This window comes from Sphaeramia orbicularis, chromosome 16, assembly GCF_902148855.1.
Source record: "Sphaeramia orbicularis chromosome 16, fSphaOr1.1, whole genome shotgun sequence".
NCBI lineage: Eukaryota > Metazoa > Chordata > Actinopteri > Kurtiformes > Apogonidae > Sphaeramia > Sphaeramia orbicularis.
The window spans coordinates 23688747-23701082 of record NC_043972.1 but is presented as its reverse complement, the minus strand read 5'-3'; the positions used below and the strand labels follow the sequence as shown (position 1 = coordinate 23701082).

The 12336-nt window shown below is 38.6% G+C and overlaps 2 protein-coding genes across 2 annotated transcripts; both read left to right on the top strand.

The window, feature by feature from the left end:
• Positions 1 to 10: 10 nt before the first annotated feature.
• Positions 11 to 5318, top strand: nsmce2 (NSE2 SUMO ligase component of SMC5/6 complex). The gene is made up of 6 exons (XM_030158849.1): positions 11 to 434; positions 1817 to 1929; positions 2200 to 2353; positions 4261 to 4349; positions 4520 to 4626; positions 4936 to 5318. Exons 1-6 carry the CDS (start codon positions 320 to 322, stop codon positions 5045 to 5047), a joined length of 690 nt encoding a protein of 229 aa, XP_030014709.1. The 5' UTR covers positions 11 to 319; the 3' UTR covers positions 5048 to 5318.
• A 2723-nt stretch (positions 5319 to 8041) lies between these two features.
• Positions 8042 to 10404, top strand: lratd2b (LRAT domain containing 2b). The gene is made up of 2 exons (XM_030158847.1): positions 8042 to 8202; positions 8489 to 10404. Exon 2 carries the CDS (start codon positions 8696 to 8698, stop codon positions 9518 to 9520), a length of 825 nt encoding a protein of 274 aa, XP_030014707.1. The 5' UTR covers positions 8042 to 8202; positions 8489 to 8695; the 3' UTR covers positions 9521 to 10404.
• The last annotated feature ends 1932 nt before the right edge of the window (positions 10405 to 12336 follow it).

The window sequence follows — 12336 nt, the reverse complement described above, 5'->3', positions numbered from 1 at the left end:
TATTGACCCGGAAGTGATGTCAAGTGGCCGTTGTAGTCTTCAAGCGCGGGCAGTTGGTGTTTTATTTCGTGGATTTTTAACTGCTATCGTAATAATAGCGTCTAGTAAAGATACTTTCACAGAGAGAACATTGTTGTATCATTTTTATGGAGCGGCATTCCGGTTAACAGTTCACGGTACTTCGCTATCTACCCAGGAGAAGCTGGTTGACCTGACAAGAGTTAAGCTAGCAATGTAGTTAGCCTACTAATGTAGCCACTGTACTGTGTGAGTTAGTACCACGGACTGTTGATAAACGTATAAGGTTGGGAGTATCGAAATGTCTTTTAGTGCCGTTAACGGGACTCTGTCCAACCTGAAGGACTGTCAGGCAGACATCGGGACGGGAATGGACATTGTGACAGATGTAGCCATGGATCTGGTGGAGGCTCAGGGTAAATACATGAGTCTTCATTCTTAAATTCTCCAGCCTCTCTTGGTTCATTGCTTGACTTTTTTTTCTTTTTTTTTTTTTTTATTATGCCAGAGTTTCTCATTGATTTAGGAATCTGGAATCTTTAGGAATCTCTACCTAATTTCTGTAGTATAAGCTCACTTGACCATTTCCAGATGTTCAATATAAGCACTAACAGCCTTCTGACAGTATATTCTGCCTCTTCAGTTAACCATAACAGGGTCCACTCTTGAAATACAACATTATTAAACCATAAACCACACAGAACTACAAACGACTTCATTTTTATGCCTTGGCCATTGCTGACAGAGGTCTCTATTCTTTATGTGGTTACATACCAATGGTTAGTATGATCTTCACAAAGGTTTTACATAAAATCAGTTTGATTCAGTGTCAGTACTGTACTTATGTGGTCATTAAGTTAATATTCTGAAACTTGTTTTACCTATAAATATTACCAATATATTTTGCACTATGAACCGGGTTTGCTGTACCATTAGCTTTGTTAGGCACAATACCCAAACTACTCTGGATAGCATCCTCAGAACTATGCAAAAGGCAGCCGTTAGGTATGGTGTTATAGAAAGGTTCCAATGACCACACATACTCAAAGATACTCCCTTTCTTTATTAAGACAGAACAAGAATATATATAGAATATGTACAACATTTAAACAAAAGTTTCAGGAAAAAAAACAGCTTCTACAAACCAAAGTGTCAAATATTTAGTGTGATGGTCCATTGCACATGACATCTTATACTCTTGTGTTCAAATACAGTGTTTTTTTTATACTCTGACCTAGACTACTTTTTCTCATGGGAACAGAACAGATCACACTAAATGCAGACTTAAACCTCTACAGATAATTTAGTTTGGATTTTTGAGTGCTTTTAATACTGTGCACTTCTTGTATTTCCTTGTTGTGTCTGAAAAGAAGAGATGGAGAAATGCATATGTATGCTACTTATAGTCCTGCAAAAACCACAAGCCATAGACTTTTACACAGCAATGTGAGCCAAGATAGTCATTGTACCCAATGGACTTGTTTAAAAAGTTGTGTTTTAATTTTTTTTAGAAGTGTGTTTTGCATCTGCTCCAGCTTTTTCTAATTTGGAAACATATGGTAATTATCCAAATTGATTTAAATTGTGGGATTTTATAGAAAAAAATGCTAATTTTTCACACCTGTGCACCTGTACCTTCTACACACTGGGAAAATGTAGGAACCCACACAGCACCTGAGGTGTCTAGAAACCACGGAAAACACTGATAAAGTTAAGCAGACTGTAACATAAATTTCTTATTTTGCTTATTTTTACAAAAACTCTTGAGTTTACTGGTGGAACTGCTGTTATGTTACAGATGGAGAGGGAAATCCTGGCATCAAAGAGATGGAGGCCATGATCCTTGAGTGTGCCAAGCTGGACAGGGAGATTAACTGCTTTGTTGACATAGTGCAACAAGTCACAGCAGAGGTGAGAGCAACCTGGCATGGTCTAATCTCATCAGCAGAAGGCACATTTTCCCCTTGAGGTGGACAACCAGGTTTACATAAAGATGAACGGCTTTCAGAAAAGTTCTTCAGAGATCACAGAACCACTGAATATTCTGTATACACCCACATTTTCTGAAAAGGAACAACTTAATATCACACTGTGGAGTTTTTTTTACCATCATGGGAAACACTCTCCAGCCTAAAATTATTAAGGTCAAGGAAATAGCTTCTCATGCTGCAATTTCTGTAGGTTACTTCGCAGCAGCCAGAGGCCATGTTCACCCTGTCTGCCAGAGTGAAGGAGCAGTTCACAGACAGAATGGCTGGACTTTCAGATGCTGAACTGCAGAACCATCAGAAAGTAATAGCCTTCAAGGACAGCATCAGGAATTCTCTCAGTCAAGGTAAGGCCTTTGGAGAGAAAGTAGAGGAATTTGTATGAATTTATACACTGCTAGAAGCTAGAATAGAGGTTGATAGCTTACAGGAAAATGTCTTGGCCAAGGAGAGCTAGAAATCTCTAGGATGTTTTTTTTTTTTTTTTTTACAGCATAATTAGCTTAATTTTAAACATACAACTTGCTTTGTCTACCAGTGAATAATTATGTTTACCCTGTAGCTGTTATTTATTGCTTTGTAATTGTTGTCCTTGTTAGACCCCTTATTATAAAGGTTGGCCTCACACAGCTAATGCCGCCATCCTTTTTAGGTTCTCTGTCGACACTATGAGCAATTACAGCCACTTTCAGAGCTTTTTACACTTGACTGAATCTTATCTAGAAGATAGTATGAAAGAGCCTCTTTTGATGTGTGGCCTTTGTTAACTTGGGGTGGATACCTGAGTAATTTCACCTATAGAAATTCAGCCGTTATTGTCACTTCTATTGAGAGATCCCTACATTCCACTTACAAAGACTGAGATGAAACCATGTAACCCTCTGAGGAGTTTTAGTAAACATCATGTGGATTTTTTTCCAGCACCTTGGGCAGTGAATGACCTTTAAGCTACTCGATACTTGTAGCTGTGCTGGGACAACAACAAGATATTTTGAACTTTATATGTGGGCAGAAAAAAATGAGATTGCTGTATGTGTAGGTGGGTGTGTTGCCTGTGTGAGTGAAGGAAAATGTGTGCATGAAGGTAACGGCCTGTTTCCAGTGAGTCAGTCTGTCAGTTTTTTTTTTTAATGTTTTGCATGGGTGATGGCTTTTTAAAGTAGAAGTTGAGTGATTATTAGATCAGATATTCAGATGCATTATTTTTATTCAATCAGATACATACTTTTTAAAATGCGGTACTCTGGATCTGGCTGTGATGCAGCTGCCTCCTTCTGTGTTTAGTCACTGTGTCCTGCCCACGTCATTATCTGATTGTTTACATGCCTTGAGTAATAGGCTATCAACAACAAAATAAGGAAAGAACATTTATTTTTATATATTTACTGACTTATAATCCCTTAACTTGAGGGTGAAAATGAGTGCTTTAAGGCATATTAGCAAAGTTTTATGTTGAAGTTAGGCCCGTCAGAATAATTACATAATTGCCATATTGCAATTATTTTAGAGAAATGTGTTTATTTTGCATAATTTTGACAGCCATCTCCATTTAACTGAATGAAAATAACAAAAACATCATATGTCCATCACTGTTTCTACATTATTTTCCACAGTTTAACATCTAACTGCTCATATTATCTTGTTTTGCCCATTTCTTAATGCCTTAAACCTCTATTTGTACCTGTCACTATCAGTACTTTTTTGTTTAGTGTCAAGATTTGAAGTGAAAATCATACATGTATCTGTACTTTGCAATATTTGTTTACAGAGCAGACATACAACATTATGAGGAATACTGTATGTATATAAATAAACTATAGTCAGGCTTATTCTACACTGAAAACTGACGTGTTCATCTCACATGTTTGAACTAAAACTTCATTTGTATTAACTCTATGTCCTGATACCAACTTTTTAAATTTCACTGCAAACACATTCCTTTCAACAGATACAGATTAACTTCTTTTGTCACTAGTGGGAAATTTACTTTTCTATCAAGTCAAGATTTGTTTTTCGTTTGCCTGCTTGAAACAAATAAATAAAAAGAAAAAAAAAAGAAAAGAAAAACAAGCCCTGAAAAAACATATTTAGTGATCTCTAGTTGAAAGCACTGAATCCCATGGACGTAACTATTCATTTTCTAATTTCCTGCTGTTGCCTCGCAGATTTTCTCCCATCATGTTATCAGTAATCCCGTTTATCATTTCTAAATGCAACTTAAATGCATATCACTGCATATGTGTTGTGTTTATAGCCAGTCAGTCAGCAGAGAACATGGAGGAGCTGGATGAGGACATCGCTGTATCACAGAGTCAAGTCAACTTCATCTGCCCTCTCACACAGGTACGACTCCAACCCACTGATGGGTGGAAAGTCTCATGTTGAATCTTGTTTTTCTTATTCCACATCCCTTCCTGCTAACCTTTACCAGTGTTATATATTAGAGTTAATGTCAATGAAACACAGTTGCTTTGTTTTCTAATATGACACACTGTGATTTTTTGGTATTCAAGGAGGAAATGGTGAACCCTGTGAAGAATAAGAAGTGTAACCACCACTATGATGAAAGAGCCATACGGAGCATGATCAAAACAAGGCACGGCCAGAAAAAGAAATGTCGGTAAGGCACTCCTTGGAGGACTGTTGGAGAGTTGATTCATTTTTTTTGCAGCGGTAAACAACTCAGCAGGCTGGCAAGGGACCAGCAGTCTGCTTTAATTCACATTTTTAAAAATTACACAGCTTTGATGTTGGAATCAAATTAAATGTAGCTGGTCCAGAAGGGAAACAGATGAAATCTCTGCCCAGGTGTATTTTTTCTTTATTTATTTATTTTTTTTTGTTAAATGAACGTGTGTATTGTCTTTGGTTCTGACTGTGATCGCTGTTTGGTGCATGTGGCCCCATGCACTCTTTCTCTGTCCTCTAGTTGTCCTGTGGTGGGCTGTGGAAACACCGACGTGAAGGAGTCAGACCTGGTTCTGGATCAGGTGTTCAGGAGAAAGATCCAGGCACGCAAGAGGCAGACCAACAAAACATAGTGCTCTATTTTTCAATTGGCAGCATCGTTTATTATGAGGCCCATTTGTTGTTAATTATTTGTGTAATAAGAACATGTTCCTAGGTCTTTTGAGCTGTTTTGTTATTATTAATGTGATGAAGTTGTGACCTATTTGTGCAGGTGGGTTTCTCTGTATCAATAACAGAATGCCATCCTATAAAGTTCAGTTTTATATGATAACTTTCTGATTTTATAACTTGCTCTTTTATACACACCAGTTTCTTTTTGAATGTAAATAAAAGTCATATATACATTTACAAAATCAGAGTGTGTTTGTACTAAAGGGTGCATTTCTACATGATGCAGTATGTTGATAGGGCCACAAGAGAGCAGCCTCAGCACAAGGACATGGAGCTAATATAGTTCAAAAAGCCAATTTTGAAGAAATAATTTCATCATACAAATCTTAGCTCCACTTGTAGTTGAGCTGATAAATGAATACAGTAGACGTCTTTGTGACTTGTGATGCTCCTTTTAGTAAATAAGGCAGTTTTCCTTAAAGTGATGTGATTATAATGGGTTGATAACTTAAGAATCTCTCGAAAAACATCTTGAGATCGAGACATAAACCATTCTTGAACATCTGCAGGAATGCACTTACATGATTAAATCACTCCCTTCCTGCCTCCTCTCACTTGCTGTGAAGGGTCTTTGTTCTGAAGAGAAACAAACAAAGCCTGTGTTGAGATGAAACTAGGTGAAGCTAATCTTTTAATAACCTTGCATTAGGCATTTTTTTGAATCTCTAATTGCTCTTTTTCCTCCAAAGAGTGCGTCACGCAGCACTAAGAGCATTTTGCCAAATGAAGATATTAACTGGCAACAAATGATCGAGGTAACGTTGACTCATTTGTTTCTCCACTCTACTTCATTTTGAATTACCATTTCTCCACATCTAATCGTGTTTACTGCACAACATGTTATGTCACAGGTAATTTCACAACAATGGTTCAATTTGTGAAAAGAACGCACAAACAGGCATCGGCATTGTAGTCAACACATCACAAGCGGGACTATTAAACTCTTTCTTTGGACTCAGAGCTGTAAATATACTTAGAAATTCAATCACATTATCGTGTGGACGTGCAGTGCAGAGAAGAAGAAAAAAAAAAAACTAATCAATTCCGAATTGATGTTTGCTTTCTTGTGGACATGTTTGATCTGGAATTCACATTCATCTGTTCAAAAGCTCCAAGAAGTAGGTGTAATGGCTGGCTGAGACACTATAAGCCTCCATATCTGGCTTGTCCAAGGAGGATTTACCTTTGGCTGGAAGTGAGCATAGTCTCATTTCCTGGCACTGGAGTTTTGGCCAGAAAAGCCAAAGACAGGTCAGAATGGGAGGGGTACAGCGGAGATGAAACTGGCACCAAATGTTGGGTTGATCCAGGTGTCATACTCTCCATCCACTGCAGCAAAACACTTTGGCAGTAGCCTGAGGAGAGTTACAAGAGAAGGTTTAGTTTCTCCAAGGTTTTCTTCATGACCTCCGTCTTTGAATGGAATTTCACAAGAGTAACTCCACATACTGTAGAATTCTTCAGTACCAGCTCGGTCCACAGGAAAATGCATGACCTTGTACCTATATGCTTTAATTCTACTTGCACAATCGTACAGCATTAGGCTACACATGTGCAAAAGTGTAAAGTACATGCATAACTTTAGTACTGGAGCTCAAACACACACTTACACAACCAGTTCAATGTAGCCTTGTCTTTAATTTTGAAACCCTTTTTTTTTTTGCTAGATTTATCATTGGGGACCCTGTTACTGAAGAAAAAAACAAATAAACAAATGAACATGCAATGCTTTTGATAAATAGGTCTGCACAAACTGAAGCTTAATAATAATAATAATAATAATAATAATAATAATAATAATAGTCTCTTTACAAACAGTAGTGACATTCATTACAGAGTTCAACATTTAATTGCACAACTATACACACCCATGCACTAAAAATACATTATGACAGTACAGACAATGAAACATATTTTGGGAGAGGTAGGATTACAGTTTTCCACATTGTTTATGCATTGGTAGTAAAAGTATAACAAGCACATGAGTTTCAACAAATAATCTTTTTGGACATGCACGTGCTTCACCAACCCATTTTTTCTGACTATAAATTATTATTATTTTTTTTAAAGAGGTAAACACAGTTTATTTTTTCAATCATATTGTTAAGTGTGTTTGTCACTGAATGCAGGGAATAACACTGGTGTACAAGTAAAATGACACCAGAATTTGAACAACTAATAATAATAATAATAATTAAAAAAAAGTCAAAAATGCTGGTTTGCTGCAGTTTTTAAAATACAATCTTGGCTCTGAGAATTAATGAGAGAATGGGTTTTACTCAAAAGGTTTGTCTCAAAGCCACCAAATCTACTTCAAAACACTGTCTGCACATTATAATACATTCACTTTTCAGTTTCTTTACACCGGAAAGCTTATAAATCTATTGTATAAATGTGCATAAACCAATATATATGTGTAAGAATTGATCATATACATTGAAAACATCGGCTAACCAGCACTTCTTGTTATTTGCATTTCAATTTATTTTATTAAAGTATGTAAGATTTAACACATCTCATTTTCCTTTTAAAAATATAGACCAGTGTTATCAAAATATTTATATTTACTATATTTATTAAATGATAAATTCCTTTTATATCCAATAAACTGAAAATAAACATGACATGTGGATCATATTTAATATTTCATCAACAAATACAATGAAATTAAACGTGTAACACTATTTAATTTAGATTCTCTTTTATTTAGGTGATAAAACCAGCTCCAGTGGAAACAATGCTTTCATACATATAACAGAATGTCTTCCCACTTGTGTCTTTTCTTTTTTTTTAATCAGAGCCAGACTATGTTAATGAGCTAAAATGCGCACTGCCGCTTTAAGTGACTACACCTCCCAGCAGTCACTAGACCCTGGGTGAGTTTCGCTGCAACAAATACTGTGGTTCATACTACAGACAGTCTGTAGAGCAGAGCAAACCACACCGTCCGCCGAACAGGAAGGAGGGCAGCTGTCAGCACTGGCGCAATTCCTGTTTATTTTACCGATGTGACTCAGGGACAGTGTGTGAGCTGGTGTTTGGAGCCGGAGCACAGGTGAGTGTGTGCGGAACAGCAACTTTACGCACAGACAGTGAAGCTTCATAATGGTGTTTTACGCGTAAGAATGAAAAAAGAACCATAAGTGGAAAACTGTTAATATTACTGAGGTGTGAGTTTGAGTGAATGAACTGGAGTTTTGGTGGTGACTTTGGTCAGAACTAAACCAACAGGTGTGCCAGGTCACACCTGTTGTGAATATAAAGTCTAGTTTGACTTGCAGATAGGCTCCACATGCGCACCGGATCACCTATAAACTCATGTCTTGTTTGTTTCCGTTCAGATCGGCCCCGTTGGTACCCGTCTGGAGGAGGACATATACAGCTGGGGATGGATTATTGGTGCCTGTCTTCGCCGCTTTGGATTTAGTTGAGAAGGCTCAATCCTGCGCCTCCTTCCGTCTTCTGACCGGTGAGGTGTGCGCGCTGAGAACAGGTGGATCCTGTTTGTGTGTTTGGCTTCATTCCCCCTTAATCCGCCTTAAACCTTTATGGGGAACCAGGTGGAGAAACTAACCCATCTGAATTACGCGGAGGTGCCGACTTCGGACCCAAATGGGTTCGACCCGGATGATGACGGACCGCGGATCGGCGTGTCTTACATTTTCTCCAACGACGACGACGACGACCACGATGACAATTTGGATCACTTTTCTGCGGAAACGCACCGAGTGAACCATGAAGAGAAGCCTTTCGACCCCAGAGACGAGCTGGAGTGTGCGATCTACTTCAGAGAGGAGTGTCTGTACGAGAGAAGCACCGGAACCGCCACGCACTCTGCGGAAAGTCTGCTGAACAAGTGCAGACCTGGAGACCTGTTGGAGTTTGTGGCCACAGGACAGTACCCACACTGGGCTGTGTACGTGGGGGACTTCCAGGTGGTCCATTTGCACCGAGCTGAGATTAAGAACAACTTCCTCACCGATGTCAGCCAGGGTAAAAAAGGCAGGATAGTGAACGGACTCTACAGGTACCGTGCGCTCCCGCCGGAGGTGATTGTGCGTAACGCTTTGGACCACGTTGGTTCCAGAGACAGAGAGCTGTACTGGAGGAACTCTGAGTGTTTCGCCGCCTGGTGCCGTTTTGGTAAACGAGAGTTCAAAATAGGAGGTGAAATAAGGATAGGAAAGCAGCCGTACAGATTAAAGTTAATGTTTTCTGAAAAGAAGAGTCACGTCCTGGAGTTTCAAAGTCTGGAGGACGTGATTATGGAAAAGAGGAGGAATGACCAGATTGGCAAAGATGCTGTGATGCAAGAGCTGTCCAGTCATCTGAATGCAACCCATGAAATCAAAGATGAGCATTTTGTCAACTGACAGTGGATGCTTAATAATTCATCCGGTCAAAAGTTGAGATGAAGGATTATCAAGGAGCTGTCTAACTGCTTTAAAATAAAGCATGTGAGAGGGTGATAATGGCTCCATGGACCAACAAACAGCCCCGTCTGTGAGCCTGGGCTCCTGTTGGAAAACATGCATCTTCAGAGGGAGTTTACATGTAATTTTTCTAGTGTTTTTGCCCAAAGAGAGACAGAGAGATGCAGAGGAGAAACAGCAGAACAGCCCTTTAAAGGGGGTTATGTGTGGAGGGATGCTTGTCTCCATCCAAGCAGATCACAAGGGTTAAAACAGTATTACCACATGTTGATTTGCACTGAAAACAAGTGAGATTTCTACCCCACCCCCACCCCAACCCCACCCCATGACAGATCTCCTCCTTCTTTGTATGATTTTTCACACTCGATCTAAGATGAAGCGACTTATTATGATGCGTGTATTTGGAATGAAACTGCACCTGCAGTTAATTATTTGTGGATGAAGTCAGAATTTAATTGCCCATAATTATCTTTTTAATCCAATGAATCTTTGCACAGAGGAGTAAAACCTCTTAAATGTACTTCTGTCTGAAGAGACTGCTCAAAGTGGTTGCTCCTGTTTTACTCAGGTGTTGGACACAAAACACAGTGGAAGGAAGACAACAGCTGTTTTATTATTGTGTGTCAACCTGGAAGATTAACTTCTGTTGCTTTGTATCCAATCATTACACAGCTTTACCCCCTTCGACTCTTTTGTGGACATTGTTCACAGCTATGACTGTGCACTTTTATTATCGATTCATCCAATTCAACAATTTATTTTTGGGAAAAAAAAAGATGTTTGTATGAAGGAAAATGGAAATAAATCTATATTTGACCAGTAAAGTTTTTTTTTTCCTTTTACTGCAGGGTTGTGAATGACCTTTGGAATAATGTGCCTATTAATAATTTTTTATAAATGTGGGACTGTGTTCTAACAAACCCCACCACCCTGTGTAAACATGCTACACATTAACTCAACAGTTTTGTAACCAGCTCCTCTACCATCATCAGAATCCCTGTCTGCACCCCACAGCTCTACCTGTTCAACCCGTCAGATCCCTGTGTTTTGTTTGTTGTTGTGTGCTGAGGAGCTTTGGCCGCCCCACAGTTAAAGCTGCTAATGCTGCCAGTTTTGATCTAAATATTTGCCTCAGAGCCGCAGCTCCCTAAAACTACTTACACGTCGTCTTTGTTAGCTTGTGTCAAGTTGCGTTCTAACCGTGCTGGACATTTTGCTTTGTTTACACCTCTGCCGACTGAAGATAAGTCATTTTTGAAAGTTTAGCTGCAGGCTTAAAATGTTCTTCACCCATATTTGGCTTTCCTTCATTCCCTTGTAATTGGAGCGTTCATTAAATTTTGGGCAAAAGTGCAGTTTTGTTGTGTGTACAACCATAAATGGGCACAATCTACTTCAGCCAAAACACTTTACATGGGAGTTTCTGTAAAGATAAAGCACAGGAATATACAGACTGAAATACAGTTAGTGTAACTGATTAGACAAGGCCTTAAATGCAGTACAGTAGATGAATTTACAACCGGAAGTAGATAAAAATGTGAAGCTACTCTACATAACTATATCCGAGGTATATCAAACATAAATTCCATTGTACACTTGACAGTGCGTTCACATACAGAGGTAGCAGCGGAAATTACAGCAGGCTCTGAGGTTTCTTTGAACTGTGAGACGTCTTTTTTTTTTTTTTTTTTCACTATGTTTTTCAGAGGAAGCTGATGACGCTCTCAAAAACCAGTCAGTGGATGAGTTACTGCCTGCTTGTTTTCCTCTGGATATATTTGCATGGAGATAATGCTGTAGTCAATTTGCAGCAGGTACGCTCCCACTGGACACAAAGCAGGATCATCAGCACTGGTACCAAATAGAAAAGCTGCCGGACACATTAGCATTTCCTCAGTTCTCTACAACAGTGATGAAATATGAATTGTGGAAGTGTGTGTGCGTGTGTGTGGCTGTGTTTATGTGATGCATATTTATGATAATCAGCAGCTTTTTTTTTTTTTTTTTTTTTTTTTTTTTTTTTTTTTTTTTAGCACCAGCAGAATGCAAACAGCATTTAGGGAAGCACAAAATGTCAAAGTGGCTGCCAGTCGATCTGGGTATTAGAGAATATTAACTCACATTTTTCATCTTGTGTGACAAAGCTGAAATGAAATTATATGTGCGTTATATAGCATTCAGTTTGATTTACTCTCTGCTTTTTTTGTGTGGCTTCAACATATACTATTAAACCAATATAAAGAGGTTATGAATGATGCAAAACAAAACAGTCCAGTAGATTTGAGCTGTGTGAGAAAAACCTATCAAGCTGTCAGATGAAATAATTTCAACGCAACTACTTTTATATTGTGAGATAATGTGATTTTGCTTGTGGATCAATTTCACATCCAGGCTGGTTTTAACATGACTGATTTCAGAAAAAAAGCCACCAGTGAGACCTGCAATCAAAAAAACAGAGAGAAATTGTTTTCTAAAATCTACTGTAACGCTGTAAACTCCTTTCCATTTTTGGGACACACACAAAAAAAGTGTAAAAAACCAGGAAGAGTTTTCAGTTTGACACGTTGGCTCGTACATGTCAGCCTTTTGGCCAGTGAGCCTGTCATGTTTCCTTTGGAGGATTGGCGGAAAGCCCACATCCTTCAGGCTAAACTGGCAACATTTCAGAAGTTGGGGACAAGCCAGAGCTCAAATCAAACCCACCCAATGTTTATAAAATGTCATTACCTACACAAACTTCTTCTCACATGTTAGTA